This window comes from Xyrauchen texanus, chromosome 35, assembly GCF_025860055.1.
Source record: "Xyrauchen texanus isolate HMW12.3.18 chromosome 35, RBS_HiC_50CHRs, whole genome shotgun sequence".
Taxonomy (NCBI): domain Eukaryota; kingdom Metazoa; phylum Chordata; class Actinopteri; order Cypriniformes; family Catostomidae; genus Xyrauchen; species Xyrauchen texanus.
In genome coordinates, this window is record NC_068310.1 from 9477336 (window position 1) to 9500940 (window position 23605).

The 23605-nt window shown below is 37.0% G+C and overlaps 1 protein-coding gene across 1 annotated transcript; it reads left to right on the plus strand.

Moving 5' to 3' along the window:
• Positions 1 to 431: 431 nt before the first annotated feature.
• On the plus strand, positions 432 to 21966 carry rbm38 (RNA binding motif protein 38). Its single transcript, XM_052105092.1, has 4 exons — positions 432 to 936; positions 3936 to 4059; positions 7207 to 7261; positions 20113 to 21966. The coding sequence occupies exons 1-4, from the start codon at positions 727 to 729 to the stop codon at positions 20423 to 20425; spliced, it is 702 nt and encodes a 233-aa protein (XP_051961052.1). The 5' UTR covers positions 432 to 726; the 3' UTR covers positions 20426 to 21966.
• Positions 21967 to 23605: the final 1639 nt, after the last annotated feature.

Here is a 23605-nt window from a genome sequence, read left to right on the forward strand (position 1 = left end):
GGCAAATTATTATTTTCCCTAGATTTTGTTATTTGCCATTTAAAATCACAGTATATCAGTCGATTGCTAATTTAGATAATCTATAAAGCTAGGAAAAAATACATTGCGTTACAGTGGCCAATAGACGGGTAAATCTATGAGTCAAAAGTCAAATCTATTTGTAAAAGTATCTAATGTGCAAAGTTTTAGATTAAAAGTGCAATTTAAATTGCATTATATCCAAGGTAATGCATTTGAATATGTACAGCAGTCTGTCTTCAAAACTACACTGAAAACTCAAAGCCATGATTGAACAGAACAAAGGCAAGTGCAATAAATGTAACCTAAAAGGTGAGCAGGCAGAGGAGGGGTCGATGAACGTCAGTGCTCAGAGATAGGAGGGGTGTAGCTACAGACAGCCCTGTACTAAGCATCGCATTGGATGTCGAGGCAGGAAGGTGCGAGCGCTGGACGAGCGTTGAGCTCCTGTAAATGCGCCGCAGCAGTTGTGAGACCAACAGTCACCTGCCGTCCGTCATGGAGTTGTAGCGAGGTATTTTAAGGCTCATGACGGAGTGGAAAGGGAGCCACAGTTGCTTTTCTAAGCCAAATGAATATTTACCTCTCTGCCTTAGCAAACAATTTTAGAACGTCTTGATAATCGACGTACTTCGCTATTTATGCTTATTTGTATGTATTTATAACTCGCGTGTTTCGTATCTCGATTGCACTGAATTGTACGCCTCGATGCTTTTACATCAGTTCGTGAATGGGACGTTGGAAACGATGTATCCCAGCATTCAGAAAGACACGACTTTCACGAAGATATTCGTCGGCGGTTTGCCGTATCACACCACGGACGCGTCGCTTCGAAAATACTTCGAGACTTTCGGCGACATCGATGAAGCCGTGGTGATAACGGACCGACAGACGGGGAAATCTAGAGGATATGGCTTTGTAAGTACAAAAACTCCGCTCATCCTTGACATAAATATTGAGTTCATAGAAAGCTTTTGAAATGTTGAAAATGCCGTTGGTGCGCGTGCGGTCTCCAGGTGACAATGCCAGCGTCGCGTGCCGTTGGCGCAAGTCTTTTGTTACAGTTCTGAGGAACAAAAGCCAGCAGAGATCTACAATGGAAATCCAGCAACACAATGAACTGTATATATTTAGTGATCTCCGAATTGCCTTTAAGCATATCCTATCCACTAATGATGATCAATGGCTGCAAAGCTTATTATGATGCTTTTTATTAGGCCTGCATGTTTTTCACCTAGTCAGATTTAGTGCTGAAGGATCTTAAATGTAATCCTGAGATATTACGAGCTTTCAGAGGCACAATATGTTCTCACATATTTGCTCCACAAGTGTGTGTGTGATGCAGTCACATGTGGCACCATAAGTGGATTATTTCTAAACATGCATATCATCACCTATCTGCTTAGCCTTTTGGGTGAATTTTGAAAGTATTGCTTCAGATTTCTGTGTAGTGACCTCTTTTTAAAAAACTTTCTGAGCTTTGTCAATGGAAAGCATGGTCCGGTCAAAGGGTTTATCTGTTGGGATATGCAGTAAGGCCAACTGAATATAAAGGGGGCTAGGGAAACAACCTTAATGAGTGGTTAAAATGGCCTTTTATAATACCAAATAATCATTTGTTTCCATTTCTTATGGCAATGAATGATTGCCATATTAATGGTATATGTTATTTGCTAAATAGTAAATTCTTCAAAGTTCACCAAAGAATACCATGGGACTTGTCAAACACACACATATTTATTTTTGATTGCAATTCGGTTATTTTAAATGGTGATTCTTTTTGATCACATTACTGTGATATTATTTACTCTATCACAGCAGAAATACTGCAAAGCAATGTTATTGTTTAATTTAAATCAGCATACTGTTAAGTAAAAACAGTACAACAAATACAACCATAGTGTATGCATACCTTACAGTTTAAGTAATGCATCATTATTTTTTAACATTACGTAATAAGAATGAGATTTGCATTATGGTATTGAGGAAGGGCAATCTGCTTAATTGTTTTGAAAACAATGTCGCAATTCATAAAATAAAGATTAAAAAAATATTCTTAATTTTCTATAAACAAAGATATTTTTTCTTTTGAATTTGGTGTGATATGATAGATGAACACACTTCTAGTGCCTGTGTGTTCATTGGTGCAGAACTATATTGTGGTTTGTCTTCAAAACCAGTTGGAGAGCACAGATAAGACCACACAGTTTCACTTCATGCATTCTTTTTGACTCATCTGACAAGGTGTAAACATGAATTTGAGATAAACAAGATAAAACAAAAATGAGTGAGACAGGGACGTAAATTAAAAGAAACATGATGAGAGCTTGACAAATTTAGGTGTTTTGCCATGAATGATAATCTAATATACTGGCTGATACACTCCCAATGTGGGAGACATTGTGTTAATAGCTGTATTCTGAAAGAAGGGGGTTGCCAGAGGAGTTCCCAGAAGATTACAACTCAACGCTAATTATTTCTCAACACACTTACTTCTGCTTGTCGCCTCATTTACTAGCCTGGTTTTGTGATTTCTGAGAAAATAACATGGTCGCTCGCAGCTGCATGTGTATGTGTGCATGCACTTGTTTTGTTCACACTCGGTCCGAGGCTCTCTCCACACAAGGGCACTCAAGAAAGTAAGCGTATGTGTTTAGAAACCAGATCCCATGAATTCTCTTCCTAACCGCTCTGTTGCTGCTGCTCTGGCTGTATTTCTAGTTCCACAAGCCCTGGGGAACACAGCTGCCACTGGGTCTCCACAGGGTGGGGCGTGTTTGTGTCTGTATTTTTGTGTTTGTTCAGCCATAGCCAGGCAGCAATGAGCAGCTCGCTTTGAGAGCATTTGTCACAGAGACCTAAGCTGTTAAAACAAGTCAGCAGTTTGGTCTGCTCAAACGTTTCTCCAAAAACCCTTTGTACTCTCATATGATTGATGGTACAAACTATTTTACAGCCAAACTTGTGTTGTATTGATGCTATGCTTGTATTTGTAATATGAATCTATAATAACTTGAATGCGTTTAAGCTCAACCTATAAGTAACCTATTATTTTTAATAATAGCATGTCTTTATCAGTTGATTAGATCAAATATATTGCACTCAATAATGGTGCATCATGTCAGATTTGTTTTATTATAAAATCATTGTAAAGAGGTTATTCTAGCTTCTCACAACTTAACGAGTCTTGTGGATAACATAAGTTATCATGCTCTTAACTGGTCTGAATCTATGTAAGATGGTTTATAAACTTAAAAAGAAAAATGCTGTATAAGCTGTTATTTTGCCTGTTGCCAAAAAAAAAAAAAAAGACATTTCAAAATCTGTATGACACTCTAAAGTAAAAGGCTTGTGACTTGCCCATTTCACAATGGAAGCGCCAACATTATTGATGGCAAAATGACATCGGATTTTGCGGGGGCTGTCATTTTAACGTGTTAATTAAATTAACTATATAAAAAATTATGTGTCAATGCTTTACTCATCTGTCAAAATAATCTAAATAATCGGCATGTCATGCAACTAATTATATTAGAAGATTTAATTGATTGACAGCTGTAGTTTTTGCATATGTGGTAACCGCCATTTTTAAAAATCAGGACAAGAATGCAGGCTAGACACAAGTGCCGATAAAGAAAAGATTTCATAGCCACATATGGTGTTGGAACAACATGAGCGTGAGTAAATAATGACAGAATTTATATTTTTGTGTGAACTATCCCTTTAATTTTTTTTAATCCTGTTTTGTTGGAGGATAATCAGAGCCTCGTCTGATTCTGGACTCTGTGTAATGTCTTTTTTTGCTGCTTTCTTGCATTCAGATAAGATTATTTTGGCAACAATGGTTTAAAAGAGAAATGGCCAATTTTACATTCATATTATTGTGTCTGTATTTTCTTTGTCTCTTTTCTCCTCAGGTTACAATGCAAGATAAAAGTGCAGCTGAGAGTGTTTGTAAAGATCCAAACCCTATTATTGATGGACGGAAAGCTAACGTCAACCTGGCATACCTCGGGGCCAAACCACGCAGCCCACTGACAGGTAAACACACCATCAAAGTATGTTCAAACTTAGTTTAGAACCCGTTGTCACCAATTATTCTATTACTTTTAAAGCTGAAGTGTCATTTCTGTGCCTGTCCCAACACAAAATGCAAAATGACTTGTGAAAATGAAAAATGTGCCTGTTTTGAAACTGGTTTCCTGAACACCCCCCATCATCAGTTGGTTGATAAACAGGTAGCCCCACCCCAAACTCACACCATTGGTTGAGCTGATGTTACTATGTCGGGCTGGCCAGGATCCTCAAACACAGTCACATTTACCTTTCCACGAGCTTAATATAGTCATCTCAACGGGAATCCACACAATGGACTTCCGGTGGCAAAGAATTTCCCCTCGCAGAGTTCAACTTTGGTGAACTTTAACAGGCAAATTCACAGCGTTGACCAATAGGAAGTTGCTTGGTTTGGCAGTGACATCAGTGCTTCATACACCGCTGCACTGAATATTCCCAATGGACAAGGATATCGTTTTAGCGGCGAGTTTCTTTTTAACTTTGTTCACAGATTATTAAAGTGCAGCATTAAAAAGATGCTGCTTGGCAATCATGTTTTTGCGGGTTTTACACATGCTCAAAATTCAGGCCACGCCGCCTTTGCCTCTGCAGAATTTCCCTATGCAAAAGTAAAAATCTGTTTTCAATGGAAGTGAGGGGGAGTGTTCAGGAAACCTGTATAAAAACAATATTATTTTTGCAATTACATTTGGTGATACTAATGAATACAAATTCACATTTCAGCTTTGTTTTGAATTATAAAAAGATTGTTTTTTTTTTTCGTGAAGGTGTTTGAAGTTCCTTTGCCCGTCTATGGTCGAGCATTATGTTGGCAACTGTTGCAGCTTTGCTTGTTGACAGTTTAGCAGCAGATGATTCATACTAGCAAAAAAAATTATAACTGTATGGCCTCATCACACATTATATCATAATCATCTTTTGTACTCCCCACAAGAACAGTATACCCACACACTTGTACAAAAAACACTTTCGCACTCCTACAACTCTGGCTAACACAACTCAAACTTATTTTAACGGGTTGTTTGAGTTAAACCTGTCAAGAAATTACCACCATCCTACATTTGCATCTATGCCTGTGCAGAAAGTGATGTTCACTCGTCATGTCTTAGTGGGCATTCTACCTACAACTTTGCATTTTTGTGTGTCCTGTGACTAAAAAAAGGGTATTGTAGAGAACTCACAGCACTTACACCTGTCCTAACACACCATATTCACACAGGAACACAGGATATTTTGGCCTCTGTTCTTGTTCCTGTCCAAGCATGTCTAAATCTGTAGTCCTGTATCAGTCTGTCTCCCCTCTGCTGTTGCAGCCATCATCACATGACTAACTCAGTTCAACTGCTTTCTCAGCCCCTGCAAGATCATAACGTGTAATGGATACTACGTTACTCTTGGAAACATATTGTTTGTGAATAACATTAATTAAATTTTTTTGTAAATGGGGATTCTTCAGTGAGATCACTTGACTTACCTTATTCACAGTAGCTCCATATTTGATTTTTAATGTGAATGAAAGTGAGACTGTAAGGATAAACTTAAGATAAGTAATTAGTCATTTGTAGTGGATTACGTTTTGAGTAACTTAACCAACACTTTTTATTATAAAATTGATTATATAAAGTTAAAAAGTCTAGGCTGGGAGCAAGGCCAAAATAGTGAGATTCATGCAATTGTAACATTTCAGCACTCTTAAGAAATAAAATAATCAAACTGCCAGTCATTTAAAAAACAAAAAAACTATTATCTATCCAATAAAACTTGAACAAGGTGTTTGTTTGTTTTTTGTCTTTGAAATCATTCTATGGCATAAAAATGTCCCCCTAATTGAAGAGTCACCCATACAGAGCGAAAAGAGCTCACTTTTTGAATACAAATAGTCAAAGGCAAGTATTTAGAATGACATATATTGAAGTATGTTCGACTGAAGGTTTCTTCAATGGGTAATGTGTGTGTTTATGCAAATGCTGCAGTTCTGTGGCCGTGTATGTCCGTGTGTGGAATGGGCATCCAGGCAAGAGATGTTTCTCATCAGTGTCCAGACAGACTGTTACACTGGAGAACAGACATGCTGGAGTTCTTCACTTCAGTGTCTGCATGAGAGCACAGAGACAGGAAAAGAGGGGAAAATGGAGAAAGCATAATGGATGAATAGAGATAATGGTTGCCAAATCAAGGCTAAAGGAGTTAGTGTTTGTGAGAGGCACATAATTATAAACGCATGTATGATAATTGTTAAATACAGAGCAAGTAGAGGGTTCATTGAATTAATCATTTGGGTGTACTACTAAAATTCCGTAAGATGTTTGTCTATTTAGACTTAATATGTGTCTGAGATTAAGCATACAGAATGTGTAGCTTATGTGTTATATCAGAACATTTCAGCAGGAAAGTAATGAATCCTTTTCTGTCATTTGTTGCATCATCTCTTTGATATATGAAAAATAAAATGTACAAATATTTTTTTCTAATAGTTTTGAAAATGTTACACTGTCTGGGCATTTTGTATATCCAAAATAATTTCAGCAATTTCCTTAATGTGTTAAAGCAATTATAAATTGCATTTACAGTAATGCTCTTACAATGGAGGTCTATGGGGCAAGGCAAGAGGGCACTGCACATCGATAAATGTAAAAATATCACTGTTTGTATGCGTTAACATGAGGCTAGTGGGATAAAATCTCTTTATAAACATGCCTGTGCAAACATCCAGTATATTCATTATTTCAACTCCTATCATGACCGTGTAAAGTCGGTAAACCCAGGAACTTTCGACGTGACAACTTTCCACAAAGTACTCTTTACATAGAGCAAATTCCACACACCGGAATTGCATTGGTAATTAATAAAAAGTGAATCAACCTTTGAACAGTAGTACCATTGCTAAAATGTCCATTCAGACAACTTTATTTGACAATCTCAAATACAAATATTGTTTGTCCCAATGCCTTCCCCATAGGCTTCCATTTGAAGTGTGTTACTGTAAATACTGTAACTTTTTTTCAAACTGCGTGATGAGACAAAATAATTTTTAGAGGTAATCAACAGCATGCCACAGTTGATAGTTTTTTTTTTTATGGCAATCTCTTATGTTTTATTTATTTGTCACAGGATACTCTAGTGGAGTACAGCAGGTTCACCCAGCTCTGATCCAGAGGCAGTACGGGTAAGCATTTTTTTTTCATTCTGCTAATGTTGGGTTAAGAGGGTGCCGTTTGTGCTTAAATAACATGAAATCCTACAGTGACTCCTTAGAAATAGCTCTGCCAAATTGCAATTTCATTTAGTGAAAAAAACTGTAATTTATGCTTAGCAATCTGGCTTCCTGTGGTGTCTTCAGCTCCTCTCTCTTTAAACCCTCTCTGTGCTTGTTTAACTCAGTCTTATGTCTCAGATTTGAAAGACACAAGCAGTCAGAATAACTTAAAGTAGTGACTTTACTAACTTTACATTTTTAGTAGCGCAACAGTAGTTTGGCTGTATCAAAGTAGTGTAGTTTTTCCAGTAACAAATGGTGTAGCACAACCAAATGCTAAATGCTTTTTATATCAAGTTGCATTGTGTATGCAGCTTGCGCTATGGGAATAATCAAACACACTTTCCAAAATGGTCCCCTCTCTCTCATACACACCGTTTTGGGTTGCCTCTATTGAATCAGTTCATTCAAACAGTATTATCTCTCATGTGCAGTGTTGTGAAGTCTGATTCATTTTAGTGAATCAGTTCATCTAAACAGTACTTTCTCTCATATAGTGTTGTAAAGTCTGATTTAAGGATGAAACGGTTACCGGTTTCACGGTAAACCACGAAAAATTCCCTGATGGTTAGTATTACCTCGTCACATTTAATTATCATCATGATTTGTAAAACTTATGGTAAATGCTGTCCACACACACACCCAGCATGAGTCTGATGCATGTGCGTAGCATGCAACATTGTTATTGTTGTTTTTTTAGCGTGAAAACATGGCGGAAGGCAATGACAGCGCTCGGGAGAATTTCCAACCTTCCAAGAAGACCAAATCAGAAGTGTGGTCATATTTTGGATTTTATAAGAATGTTGAGGGAAAATTAGTAGAAGATGGTAACTTGTCTGCAGAGCTTGCCAGAGGAAAGTCGCTGCGAAACGGGGCAACTAGTCCAATCTGGCGAGTTATCTTCGTGACAACCATCCATCACTTTATAGTGCATGCAAGTAAGTTAACTTTTAGCTCAGTGCACGAGTTGGGGAAAAGTATGAGGAAAAGTAAATGGTCAGACACAATATTTAATTGGGTTGAAATAATTTCTTATCTCACTTGTAAAAAGCACAAGCTTCCGCAAAGAAAGTGCATAGCTTTGAGCCAATTCAAACAAACAAGAAAACAAGACCGTAACAAATATGTGTGGCATTTAAGTGATGTAAATTCATACATAATAACTAATACACAGCTTTTCAAAAAATTATGGGCATATGAAATGGTGATTTGAGATGAATGTTTTCATATTTTACCTGTTCATTATTTTATAATCCATTGCAGTCTACAATAAATCGTCCAATACAAATACTGAAGTCCTCTGATTTAATTTTCAATACAATCGATAACTATAACATTGTGTTTGTATGAAAGGAGAGAGCGTGAAACATGAAAGAAGCAGAGTTTCAGGATTAGCGACCAGAATCAAGAATTTCAGATGTAATAATGTTAGTCACCCAACCAACATATTTTGATAATTTAAAATGTGTAAGTTTATAATAATAATAATGTAACCACACCAATAATAATTATTATACTTAATTTGCTATTCCTTGTTTGCTAATTTTATTTTCAAATATAAAACCTGTTTAAATTATTTCAGTGTGTGTATCAGTACTTTTTGTACATTTTCAGCACATTTTAACAATACCATGATAATACTGATAACCATGATAGTTTTGCTCACAATAATTTTGATATGAAATTTTCATACCGTTACATCTAGTCTGATTCAATCCAATGTATCAGTTAATCTAAACTGTACGTTTCCTCATATATAGCGTTGGAAAGTTTGATTCATTCTAGTGAATCAGTTCATCCAAACTATATTTTTCCTCATAAATGGCATTAGAAAAGTCTGATACATTCTAGTAAATATGTTCATCTAAATGGTAATTTTTTTCATATTTAGCATTGGAAAGTCCAATTCATTCTAGTGAATCTGTTCATCCAAACAGTACTTTCTCTTATATGTAGCTTTGGATAGTTTGATTTCATTCTAGTAAATCTGTTAATCTAAATGGCACTTTTCCTCATATTTAGCGTTGGAAATTCTGATCAATTCTAGTGAATCAGTTTATCCAAATGGTACTTTTTCCTCAGAAATAACATTGGAAAATCTTATTCATTCTAGTGGATCAGTTTATGCTAAACTGTCCTCTCTCATATGTAGCATTGAAAATTCAGACGTTCGGATGGTTAATGTAAATAAACATAAATATAAGGTTATTTTTCTCCCATTAACCAACATCTTATGGAGTTTTGTGTCTTCGGCTTGCTCACTGGGGTTATTAATACGATTATTCTTTAATTACTTATTTTTAAACACAATTCACAATCATATATTATCAAACTACACAATGATGACTCATCGACATTATAGACATTACAGTTTTATCTTCTGTTAATGCCTGATCTTCTGTAAATCTGCTTTGAAACGATGTGTGTTGTGAAAGGTGCTATAAAAATAAAATTGACTCGACTAAACATATTGTAAAAGAAAGCTATTCACAGATTCGAGTCCCTGCACACCATTTTTTTTGTCATATTTATAGGAGAATATTTAATTAAATGCTGCTGTATCACTATGCTTTTGAGTTATGTAAATTTGTGTATTCTAGTTTTTTTGGTTATATTTAGTGTAAGATTGTGTTAAAATTGTATGCAGTAAAAATGCTTGCTGATTTTGTGCCAGAAATATACAGCTCTAATTAAATTATATCATCAGTAGTAATATATATTTAAAGATTTTGCTTCCTTGAGTAACTTCTATGTTGATAGCAACTTTTTGTATAGCTCACTACTTTGAAAAAAGTAACTTAAAGCTACTCATAATTTACAAAATAATTAAGCTTGACACGCTACAGTTTCAAAGTGGCTTCCTTAACACTGCAAGCAGTTAACATCACACCAACTCTTCCTCAGTGCTGTTTGTCATGTTTTTACAGTGCTGGCTTCTTTATCCGCTGTGGTTTATTTTAATCTCTCTGCCCCCTTCCCAAATTCTCTTTCGCTGTCACTCTATCACTGTTTCTGTATTTTTGACTCTCTTCCTCTTATGCATTTCCCTCTCGCTTTCTTTCTGCCAGTGTGTTTTTCTTTTACTTTCTCTACCCTCCCACTCATTCTCTCTTCCCTTTCTTGTTTGACCTGTTTGTCTGTCAGTTAGGTCACCACCTGCCTCAACTCTGCTAACCAACCAGGTGTTATGCAAAACACTGTTTTTCTCAAACCTTGATCTCTCATTTCATCTCCCTCTTTGTCGCTGTCTTTCTCTATACACATCTATCTTGTTCTATATCCCACCCACACACACTCTCACAAACATCAAAGTCAAATTTTTTTATCCTTTATATACAGCATAGACAAAGTTACTCTCAAATCATCATGCTCTATCAGGACTGTAATACATGTTACACTGGACCAATTGGCTGGTTGGTCTTCTTGTCCATACCTGTGGTAGCACATATAAAATTACTATGTCTAAGTATGATTGTTGTGTTTGAACTGGTGTCTTGTACCCATTATGGGTCTAATTTGCATTGTTGGCTAATAGCACTACTGATTAACCTTAAAAGTGAGCTTCCTTTTTGAGACAGCCAAGGCTAGCATTCAATAGATTTTATTTTTTTAAGGTATTAGAGCTGAACTTTAAGCACTTAAGTGTGATGTAAATGCCACATGTAAACATGATGACATACAAACATAAGTCCTAGTGCAATATGTTACCCAAGAATGTCTATGTAAGCATTGGCTCACAGTTAGCATATGATGCTAATGTCGCCCTGTTTACATCTGGTATTAACAAGCATCAGAAATGCGTCTCCTGTGACCACTTGTGATCGGATTTATTACAATTGAAATAACATTGAAGCAGTGTTGGGCATAATGATTACTAAATTATTAGTTACTGTAATCACCTTTTTAATACAAATGGTAGTGTAATGATTTGCATTTTAAATTATTGTAATCGTCTAATCTCAACTCAGTCTAAAATCAGTTCTTGTGTTTGTAGTATGGGATTCCACCAGTAGATGAATTCAAAGTGTTATCAACCACTTTTAATACTAGCCATGATTTGTGTGTCAGTAGTTCAATATTAATAATAAAAATAATATAGACAATTATATTATTATTACATTTATTTTGTATAGTGCCTTTCCAAAGCTTAAGGATTATGTACAGAAATTAAACAAACACTTTTTTTCGGAATTTTACATAACAAAACAATGAACAATGTGAGACTGGCAAGAAGGATGAAAATCAACAGTCCCAAAGGCCGATAGAGAACATATACAACACATCGCGGTCCGGAGCAGCATAGGTGACAATACTGTCACAGAGAAGGGGATGGATTGCATACAACCCATTTACATACCCAAATTCGAATAAATATGATGCCGACGGCACGATAACTGGAGAAGAGCCATCGGATTAAATTGCATTTAACCCAGCCCATTAGCGCTTTGCACATGTGATTTCACCAACCAACTCGCTTAGTGCATGCTTGCGCGAAAATATCAACTTCATGGCCATGCTTTACTGACTTTGCACATACACTACCGGTCAAAAGTTTTGAAACACTTGACTGAAATGTTTCTCATGATCTTAAAAATCTTTTGATCTGAAGGCGTATGCTTAAATGTTTGAAATTAGTTTTGTAGACAAAAATAGAATTGTGCCATCATGTTAGTTTGTTTCATTATAAAATTTAAATTTAATAAAAAAATGTGTTTGTGAAATTGATGACTTGGACCAAATAATAAAGAAAAGAAGCCAATAAGTGCCCAACATAGATGGGAACTCCTTCAATACGGTTTAAAAAGCATCCCAGGGTGATACCTCAAGAAGTTGGTTGAGAAAGTGTCAAGAGTACATTTCTGCAAATTCTAGACAAAGGTTGACAACTTTGAAGATGCTAAAATATAACACAGTTTTGAATCATTTTGGATTTTGTTTAGTCACAACATAATTCCCATAGTTCCATTTGTTACTGCATAGTTTTGATGACTTTACCATTATTCTAAAATTATGAAAAAAATAAAGAATGAATAAGTGTTAAAAAAACATGAGACTGGTAGTGTACATATGACGTATCATGGTGCTGCGCGTAATAAAAATTCTCTAATTATTTTCTTACCCTCAAGCCATCCAGTAAAGTAATCTGATTACAATTTTAGAGATTGTAATTCGATTTCTTTTTGAGTAACTTATTTGATACTGCTTTGAAGTAAAGTTTGTCTTAAGAATCTTAAGAATACTTACTTGGATGTGAGACTGTTCAATTTAAACAAAACATCCATTGTCAGTTTTGTTTTATATAAGATGGATGTTTTGTTATTACTGAACAAACGGTCACACATATCTTTGATGGTGGAAATGGGTTATAGTTTAGAAGCCCATTTGAGGCCACTGATTTTTTTTTTTTGGGTTGGCACTCATGTAGTCTTTTGGCTGGCATTAGAGAGATTTATTTATTTTTTGTCTGGAGACTAGGGTGTTGAGGTTTTTTCTGAGGTAGGAAGTGTTGGCAGGGTGCTAGAGGTGGGGATTAGGAAGATGGAGGGTGCCACTATTAGACCCCCTGTGGTTGGGGGTTGGGTGTTGGCTAGCAGCATTGTAGGAGGTCCAGCAGATTTATTAGGAAGCTGGACTCTGCTGAATTAGCACAATAAGGATCAAACTACTTGAGCATCGGAGATAACGCATACACACACACCTTTTGTCTCTCTTAGATTGTCAGCTTGCCACTTCCTCCTCTCTTCATTTCATTATTGCTCAGATGAGGTTAGGGTTCCTAGTGTTTTACGCTAACTCCCACGAGCCCCAAAAGTGGCCGGTTATGAAATTTTGTGACTGCTGTGCTGACAGACAGATAAATGTCTGCTTTGTCATAGGTTATGCTTTGGTATTATGTACTAGGTTATCCCAATAAAGCAATATTAATTTAATTGAATGCATCAGCCTGGTCGATAAATGGGCTGATATTTGGACATTTTGAGATGGCCTGCTTCATCTGATAATTTTGTCTGCTTGGCCATAGAAATAAAGAGCTATAGAAGGGCAGTTGGCATGAAACAGTGGGGTCTGCTGCAACACCCTGGATCATTTTTCTGATTGGTCAGTTACAAGGGTGCTTGCCTCAGACCAGGTGTGCCCAATATGTCGATTGCGGTCTACCAGTCGATCGCGTCTACCAGTCGATCGCGGTCTACCAGTCGATCGCAAAGGCAATGCTGGTAGATCGTACAAAAATTAAATGTACTTTCGTTAAGTTCGAATAAAAATGAATATAATGTCTTTCCTTTTAGTTTCTGTCTGACTTGCACTTGACAAGTAAATATTGACCAGGCAAGGTTTTGTTTATTCAGTTGCCATGACAGGTTTGCCCGGATTAGGCAAAAGTGTCTGATTCCATTCAGTTTTGCATAATCCGGGCAGTAGTATCGCAATTTCGCGCCCTGTTCTCAGTCCTTGGAAGGCGCGTATGCGCAAACCTAGTTGTCATGGCAACTGAATAAGTAAAACCTCGCCTGGTCAATATTTACTCATCATCAGAATAAGGTAAATGCCCTGGCTATTGTAATCTATTGTGCTGTAGGTGTTTTGGGTTTAGTTTTAAAACTGAATGATATCAACATTGAACATAATTATATAAGTTTTTATTAATTAGAAGATGAATTCCATGTAGGGATACATGTAGTAGTCCCAACAAGCATTATTAAATTAAATAATAACAAGCTTATTTTAAATGAAACTGTGTTTTTTTTTTTAGTTGGTAGATCTTATTGAGTTGGTCATTAAAAAGTAGATCATCACACCTGCCTTAGACATTATTGGTCTGAGAGCATTTTATTTTGTCTTGTTTTATTATATTATTAACTAGTGCTGCACGATTAATCATATCGCAATTGCGATTTCAGCCTATGCGATTATATTAAATAAAAAAATGCATGTGTGGACATGACCGCCCATTCTCTCTGAGAGCTGTTTGCCTATTTTCTACACTGCTAATAAAAAGATGACCAGTCAGTCTCAGTTTAGGGAGTAGCACGTGCGGTCATGTCATGTGAGTTTCCAGTGTGCAATGTGGAAATCGGGATTCCATTTTCCTAAAATCGTGCAGCCCTATTATTAACTATACACTTAATGAAATGTTATTAGTGCACGCTGTTGTCATCCAGATCACTGCTGAAGCGAATGTGAATGAGTCACGTTATACATGTTACCTTAATCTGCGTTGGTAGCGATGGACCAATCATGGTCGTTTATGATTACAGGATAGGGTATTTTATCTAATCATTTTATCAATAGTGATTGCATGTGTATCTTGGGTATCTATCTTTGGATTTAATGGATTTAAACAAACATACTTTTTTTGTGTGTGCACATGTCCCCATTTAAGATAAAAAACATTTTGAAATTTGAAGAAGGCCCAAAAGAGGATTCGGCTTTTCAAGCTGATAAACACCCCATGCCACAGTTGTTAGCCGACCGTATTTGCTGCCTAATGTGCTTGGCCTACTAACCACAATGGCTGTTCACCCTTTTCAAAAATTTACTGACAGCCTTATTCTATTTCAAACATTTGTTTTTTAATTGTGAGGAGAGTTTGGTGTAAAATAAGTGTGTATTTAATTGTCACATTTTTGTGAATGTCTCCATCAAATGTCGCTATCACTAAATTGCATGTTATAGCAACGTTTGTCAAAATGATCGCTTGCCAAATGTTGGCTATAGATGCAGTACACTTGAAACACATCACAGAACAAAGCAATAAGGATCAATCTATCTGAATCATCATGATAAATGGAGTGGTGGATGTTTGAGTCTCCCATATTTAGCCTCTCTTTGATTTGAAATGAAGCGCCCAAAACTGTCATGCGACAAACACTTTATGAATAAAAAGAAAAGACCATTCATCAACATGTGTATGCTGAGGCCAGTAAGCTGACTTTATAACTGCATAATGGACGAGCTACAATCACACTGTACAATCATACTGGGAATATTACCGCTGTCTTTTTTATCAGTCTCCGTTTTGTTAACCAGTCACGTTCATTTGGAGCGTGCCACACACGTGTAGCTGATCAGATTGGGAGCAGCATTAAGACAAGTGCTATTAATTATTTTTCTCTTCCTTATTCAGCCTTTTATGGATTTACAACAGATCTAACTATAGCTTTTGCAATATGTTTAGCAAAATCTTGATTTCTCGATTTAAAAAAAAAATTGAAATGCGAAAACGCAAATTCGAATTAATGGGAAAAATCTGAAACCGCCCAGCCCTACTTCTAAAACATTATATACAGCTCATTTACACTGCCAAATTCTTATGAACGGGCTGTCTTATATTGACGTTACTTGACAAGAATGGAATATAATAGGATGCAGATGGTGCAATAACCAGACAAGAACCTCCAAATTAAATTGAACTTGACCCAGCCCATTAGCACTTTGTTCAAAATGTCAAAACTTCATGGCCATGCCTTCTTGACTTTGCGCACATTACGTTTTGCATAGGGCTTTAAATTAACAGTAGCGCTCTTAAAATAGGGCTCTGGTTCTCAAGCTGCAGGAAATCTGCAGTAAAAAAAAACTTTCCCCACACTTTATGAACAATCTTACCTGTGCACAGATGCTTTTGTCCCGGGCCTGCAGTCCTCCACTGGAGTTTGCCGTTCCATGAATAATGGTGTTTCACTTATGCATTCACTTGTGCTTCAATTATATTTTAATTTCACCATACAAATCCTTTTGTTAAACTTCCTGTCCAGGTTTGATTTATAAGACCCAAATCAACTTCTGACTAAAACAGTGTATTTTTTTTGTCTTCTGTAACCCCATGTTTATATTAAGGATAAATAACCCCAACATGCTTTTTAACTCCCATTATACTGCATATATCATTAAGCATTATCATTAATAGTTGTTGTTGTTATTATGTTTATTAATTCAAATAATTAACCAGTTATCGACCAATTTATTGACCATATTTATTTTTCAGATATGTTTTGGTGAATTGATTAATTCTTGCACTCAAAAGTGTACCTCTTATTTTCTATCATTAAATTTTGTATGTTTATACAAAATGTACACATTACATTTTTTGTTTCATTAAAAAGGAATTGACAAAAATTACGAGATTAATCAAGTTATTTATATACTTTTTATATATGTATATATTTATTATTATTTTTCTCTCTGTTTAATAGTTTTATCAAAGCACATTCAAAATCTACCGTTGGACCCCCCCTGGACCAAAATATGTTTCCCAGTAGAGGTCTGCACAGGCCTTAACCTGAGCCCGACCCGTACCCGAGGCTGTCACCATCATATCTGAGAAGCCTGCACCCGAAATCCCTTACTCTGTAATTTCTTCTCAAAATAATATGACGTATGTAAGTATTGTAGACAACATTTGTAACAGTATAGAAACCGTAAACATACACCGGCAGTAAACATAACATGGCACGGCAGGCCCTCAGCACACCAGAGCAGACGGGAAAAAAAACATTAGCTTACCGTTTATGAAGCTCGGAAATGTTGCTTGGTGCAGAACAATGTGGAATCATGTGTAACCGTAACATGAAGTCCTCTTTGCTGCTTTAACTTCAAAACGTCTATTTTTTTGTTATTTTTTTTACACATGCACTTAAGACAACAATGAAAAAACAAATGAAAAAAACGGTGACAATGTGTCTAATAAAATGCCGGTCCTGTGCGAGACTCTATGCAATGGTCAAGACGTCCATCCAGTGCATGTTCATTAACGGAAACAATTGAAAAACAGCACAGATGAGCAAAACACATTCGGTGTAACAGCCCCTAATGATACGTGTTGACTGGAGCAGAAGAAATATGCTCAAAGCCGCTCACAACTGCAGCTGCCATTTTGGGACATGGTACATACAGCAAGTGAGAATTTATGTTTTTTGTTCAAGAGCAATTACAGTACCTTAAATATGCACGATCACAGTTGGAAAGATGCAGGCTCTGTTCCGAATGCCCATAGTGTATAAACAGTGTTGATTTATTACACTTTTACTTACCTAGCCACAGTATTGCCATAATGAATGCATGCAATCATCATTTGAAGTCTGAATTAAACGTAATCATGAGACTAAAGCACTGAATTCAGGAGAAACTTAAGCAATATTGTCATATGTTGAAGCACTTATGACAGACATCACTGCTTTCAGGTCATAGTAATAGGCTGATAGCTGGCATTTTTTGCTCCTCATCTGAATAAATGTAAGCATTTCTCAACTTTTTGATGCTCTAGGCCAGGGGTGTCAAACTCAGTTCCTGGAGGGCCGAAGCCATCCAGAGTTTAGTTCCAGCCCTGCTCAAATGCCTCCTTGTAATCTTCAAGCACTCCAGAAGACCTTAATTAGCTGCTTCAAGTGTGTTTAATTGGGGTTGGAGCTAAATTTTGCTGGACTGTGGCCCTCCAGGAACCGAGTTTGACACCCCTGCTCTTGGCCATTCTCAACACTTGCTCTGTGCCGCTGTCAATCCCCCTCGTGTGTTTAATGTCCGCTCAGGTCCCCTCACCACCCGCCAGTGTTGTCCATTCACGAGTTGCACCAAACCCCTTTAGAAAACCCTTTGTTATAATTGTAAGGGAAATATAACTAAAGGTTTTCTTCATTTAAGGGGTTTGGTTTTAAATAGTTACTTATCCCAAAAATGTAATTCTGTCATCATTTACTTATGAGGGTGTCATGTTGTTTCAACCAGTATGACTTTCTTTCCTCTCTGAACAGGAGATTCTCCATAAAATGAGATTGAATGGTGACTGAGGCTGTCAGTTCTTAACCTTCTGAGTAAAATCAAGAGAATTTACCATGAAAAAAGTCAGATGGGTTTCTAACAATTTGAGGATGAGTTAATGTTGACAAAGTTCATTGTTGGCTTAACTACCCCTTTAACAGTCAAATTATCCTGATAAATGCTCTCTCTCTCTCACACACACACACACACACACACACACACACAAAGCCATGCACCATAATTCTAATTTACTGCATTCGCTTTGCCCTACTTTGTCTGTCCTCACACCCTTGTCAACTTCTTTATTTTGCCCCATCTCTTTCTCCCTCCCTCCCTCCTTGTCTCACTCAATCCCTCTATTTCCCTATCTGCATTAGGGTTTGCTAGGATGAATAAGGTCAGTAAAGACTGCTGACTCAGTTGATTTGCCTACTCCACAAAGCCACTGTCAATCCCCATAAATCATTCTTCAGCCCAGGACGACAACAAGGGAATGGCAGGGGAATGACAATGCAGCTGCGTATGTGTGTGTGATATTGTATGAAAGGAAGTGTGTTAGGTTTGAGAATGTTCCAGGCTTTGTTTTCAGATATGTTGGGCTTGGTGTTGGTGGTCGCTCTGGGATCCTCTGTGTTTTCTTTGGGCATTAAGAAAAACAGTACTTCATTGCTTTGGTGTATTCGTAGCCTGAGCTGATGTCTCTGTGTTTGTGGGTAGCAGCCTCTGGTCTCTCCCTGCAGTTCTTGTTTTCTGTGATGTTTGGTCATGATATCATCAGGCAGAGATCATAAGAAACATTAATGGTGTGAGTGAGCAGGTCAGTGTGAAACTTGTGACGCTTGGCTCTAGCAACTTGCTTTCGTTCTGACAGCCGAAGCCACATCCCTCTCCCACTGCTAAAGCTACTCTGCGTCTACCGAGGGACCATATGAGTTAGACGAGAGAGGATGGGATTTAGAGTACGGAGATTTTAAGAGGGTTATCTCTGTCTCAAGCCTTGCGAGCCTCCTTTCTTTGTCTGTATTAAGCAGTTTGCCCATTCCGTACGACTGCGGTGTATAGCCTGGGCAAAGCCCTCACTGACATGCACGAGGATTGGATACAGGGCATAGGGATTTTAGGAGGGTTTTTCACCTGCTCAAGCCTTGCGTGCCTCTTTTTTTTTTTTTCATAGATAAAGTGGCTTCACCTAAAAGTAATGGATCTGTGCCCCACAATCTGCGTGCATGATATGATCATGTTCAGCAGAGATGAAAGGGATGCTGGCTGAGCTCTCATTAGTCCCCTTAAGTGAGACGCTTGCTGTTTTAGGGTGGGAAACAGGGCAAAAACTGAGATTGAGTACTTGAGGTTTTCACTTGAGCCCTAAAAACAGCAATCCATTCTCTCATGTGTGACGAGGTTCAAGCTGCAGAAAACCCTGCTGTTTAAAAAAGAAAAAGGCAAAAGGTGTTCACCGTTTCAGTGCGCCTTCAAGCTTCACCTCAGGTTCTGTCCTTTCCAGAGTTGCTTTTTTTTTTTACTTGGCATTCTCCCTATTTAGTGCGAGTTCAGTTCTCTGCTTTTGTCCACGGATTGGCACTCCAGTCACCAAGATATCTGCCCAGGAAATTGTCAGGTCTATGGGTGGCTTGGTGTCAGTGGAATTACACCCCTGTCTAAAATTTCTACAGAGCAGGGTGGATCATGGCCAAAAAAATACATGTTGATACTGTATATCAATGACAAATGTAATAGTATATAAAATATATTTATACTATCAATACAATTTAATAGAGGCAAATAAGTTGTACAAAAATGTACAAATACTTATTTTACACTCTAAATATACAAAAACATATTTGAAAACGGAAAATGTGCACTGTCCATTGACAAGGCTGACATTAGGCAAACCACTGATAATCAGCCAATCAGGTACAGTTATCAGCCGATGCTTGACCGATACATTAGTCTGACTAGTATAAACCATTTAATTAATAGTTAACTCTCTCTCTTTCTCTTTCCAGGCTCAGCCAGCCATATGTTTACCCTCAGGCCTTCGTGCAGCCCAGTCTGGTTCTTCCGGCTCAGGTCACCTCCACCGCAACGATCCCTTACCTTAACTTCAGTTCTGCCTACACCCAGTATGCCTCCTCGGCTTTCGAGCAGTACCCCTATGCCCCCTCATCAGGCTTCCTGAGCTATATGTACCCTCCAGGCACCCCTGGCCCTTCCTCCACCAATTCAACCCCCGTTCCCACCCCCCTCTCAGTCGGTGGTGCTCCCACTGCAACCTTCATCCAACTCCCTCCTCATCAGCTTCACACTGACCGCCTGTAGAACAGGGGCTGAATGAGTATGCTGAAATTGCACTAGAACATCATCATTATGGGACAGGGAATTGTGAGATCATCTGCCTGTGACCGGTGGGCTACAGAGTATACACTGGGGTCTCATTTAAAGGGCTTCAAGTTTTTCTTCTCTTTGTGATCCCTCAATTTAAAGACTTTTTCTCTGACAGGTTACTGTTGTTATTATATATATATATATATATTAATTTTTTTTTTCGGTATTGGTAGAAGATTGTTAAATAACCAATATTAGATGATTGATGAGAGTAAATTGTGAATTGCAAGGATTGTACAGCAGTTGGATCAAGAGAATTATAAAATTTCACAAGGTACAATGATGTGAAATCAACTGCTTCATTCAGTGGCCCCAAAACATATTTAGACTTAAGCAGCACTTAAAAATGTATGTATGTCACTGCAATATACAGGGCTGTTTCTGAGCATATGGGGGCCCTAAGCAAAATCCTACTTGGAGGAACCCACCATCCCCAAACCCACCAACTTCATACATCCACTAAAATCACCTTGACACAAGTTGAATAAAAGTCTTTGTAAAAATGACTCTTGAGTCATTAACTTCTGAGAATATATTTAATGCATTTTTAAGTGTTGCTCATGTGCCCAAATACTTTGTGGGTACACAGTATAGTAGAATGCCAGATTCATTGGATGCATTTTCTTTTGAGTGTGCTGAATGGTGTTATTTCACAAACAAACACTGCAATGTGTACGAGAAAGGCGGCGAGTTTATAAAACTGAAACCTCTGCAGGAATATCTGTTAAGCACAATGTCTTGGAGTCTATTTCCTATTTTTTTTCTTTATAGCTGTTTTTATGAAACCAATATGCTTCCCTCCAGTTGACCAAATTCATGTGAATATTTTAACCAGACCTTTTCCCAATATATTTTCTAGAAATGTAGCATTTCAAGAGGATATGTAATTAAGTGCTTCTCTCTGTGTACTGCCTATATTTCTGTAGTTTCACTGTCCGTAAGATTCCTTGCAATCTTAAGTAGCTGTAGTTCCACATAGATTATAATGATGTTAATCCAGTATCCAGCAATACGCTGATTTGAGTCACCGTAGTATGCTTGTGATTATAAATACGAGGAAATGGACATTTGAAAAATTGAGTATTAATAATTTTCTGATTCATTCTCAGCCTTGATGCTTTTAGATCATGTTTAGGCCTATACTTTATATACTAAAAGGACAAAAGAAAGAGTATTGTGTTGTTTAAATGAAAAATGTCAGTGTAAACTCTGTAGGTGGTTGCTTTGGTATTGCTCCACAAATGACACTACAGGACAAAATGTCAGCAGGAACATACAGGAAGACATGAGTCCGTCTTGATTGAGTTCGGACAGCAACCAAGAGGACATATCAACGGACAATCTGTTTGTTTTGACAAGAAAAGTGTTGTTTTTAATCTGCCCTGAGAACATTTCAATAACTCTGAATATGAAAATATCTTCAATGAAAGCCATAAGACCAGAACATGCATAAGATGTAATAAATACATTTTAAAAACTGAGCGTTATTGATGTGGTTCATTGGATGGTGAAGAGTATGTACTTGAGGGTCAGAAATTAAGGGGTGCTCGAGTTTATTTTGGGGTTGGGACCCACCTAGTTAGCTGTAGCGACAGACTTCATAGATGGAAGGGTTTTTTTTTTTTTTCCACACCTGGACACTTGTATTCTGAAGCAGCTGCGTACTGCCACATCTCCATTGTTAACGTTAAAATGGCTTGCCATAATTCTACTCTATTGAACTCGTCAGTTGAGTTTTTTTTATATTTTCTTGTAACTTGATTTGTGTCTGCAGACAAAATCTTTGAGAAACACAGCACTTAAGATAATAATAACCAACGGCAGTTTAACAAACATTTTTGATGATTGAATGGAAGAGCTGGAGCGATTCCAACAGTTCAGGAATATGTCCATACAATATGCAAATTCGGGTAATTGGGAGTATTACAGAGAGCATACAGAGCTTTATGGATTTTTGTGCATAGGCAAACAATCAGTATGGAAACTATGGAAGGTTTTATGCATGAGGCCTCAGACCTCAATCCAAATGAGCACCTGCAGAAAGAATTTACAAACCGTCCCCATCCAAACAGATGAAACTTACATGCACAGTCTATTGTGAGGTGCGGCCATTGTCTTGTCCACAGTCTGCAAGTTGAAGAAAAAATAAAAAAACAGTAGGCGATAGGCAGATGTTGAACTCATTTACAGTCTGTTTTAGGGAAAAGCCATACATACCAGCAGGTGTGTCATGCACCTTTTTGACTAGGAAAAATACTTTTTAGAAATGTCGTGGTCCACCATGAAACTATAAGATATATAGGTGAAGTGTTACACAAAGGTCTTCTGACAGCACTGTTGCCTGCACAACAGACATCTAAAGCTGTTGTTAATATAATCATATAATTAATTGAGTTATCATTTAATAATTTCTTGAATTAAATGTACATTTCAAACCTTATTATACATCGTCTTAAATTGTGTGGAACCATTCAATCTGAATTCAATTCTATTACTTTGGCAATCACTTCAATTAAAATAAAGACATCAACATATGTAGCCTATATTAATAGTGCTTTATTTAATTCGTAATTTTATCTTTCAGATGGATCAATCTCATTGACTGGTGTTCTGTTATTTGATTGGTCTTTCGTTATTCAACTATTCTACTCAAGTAAATTGTCAAAATTCATAATTTTGCATAGAATATTTAATTTAGTCCCTTGATCTAATGACACCTTTTTCAAAAGATAAAATATTATAAATTATATCAGATGTATTTAATGCAGTTTGTAAAAAATCTGATAACAGCTGGGACAAGTTTACTTTATGATTACCTGTATGATTTTACATTTTGTGCAATTACATGATTTACTATAGTCTACATACTAAACTCATATCTAAATATATTAAAAATGTTCTGTACAAGCGTTGTTTTTAAGGGGGCCTACATGTTTTTATTGGCTATATAAATTGTTTTTGTGTTTTATTGTGGTCTAATTGTTCTTTAAGATGACTGGTGGTTGTAGAGACATGAGCACAGATCTCCACCTACTGTTTACTTGTGTAAAACAACATGTGTGATAAACAAACATGAAAGACGAAACCTGCAATAGATAAATACGCAAATAAATA

What these genes read in the sequence shown, in the direction of transcription:
- rbm38 (XM_052105092.1), top strand. Translation starts at nt 727, where the DNA reads ATGCTTTTACATCAGTTCGTGAATGGGACGTTGGAAACGATGTATCCC. An exon ending in AATCTAGAGGATATGGCTTT is followed by an intron (nt 937 to 3,935) that starts GTAAGTACAAAA and finishes TTTTCTCCTCAG; the next exon opens with GTTACAATGCAAGATAAAAG. An exon ending in ACCACGCAGCCCACTGACAG is followed by an intron (nt 4,060 to 7,206) that starts GTAAACACACCA and finishes TATTTGTCACAG; the next exon opens with GATACTCTAGTGGAGTACAG.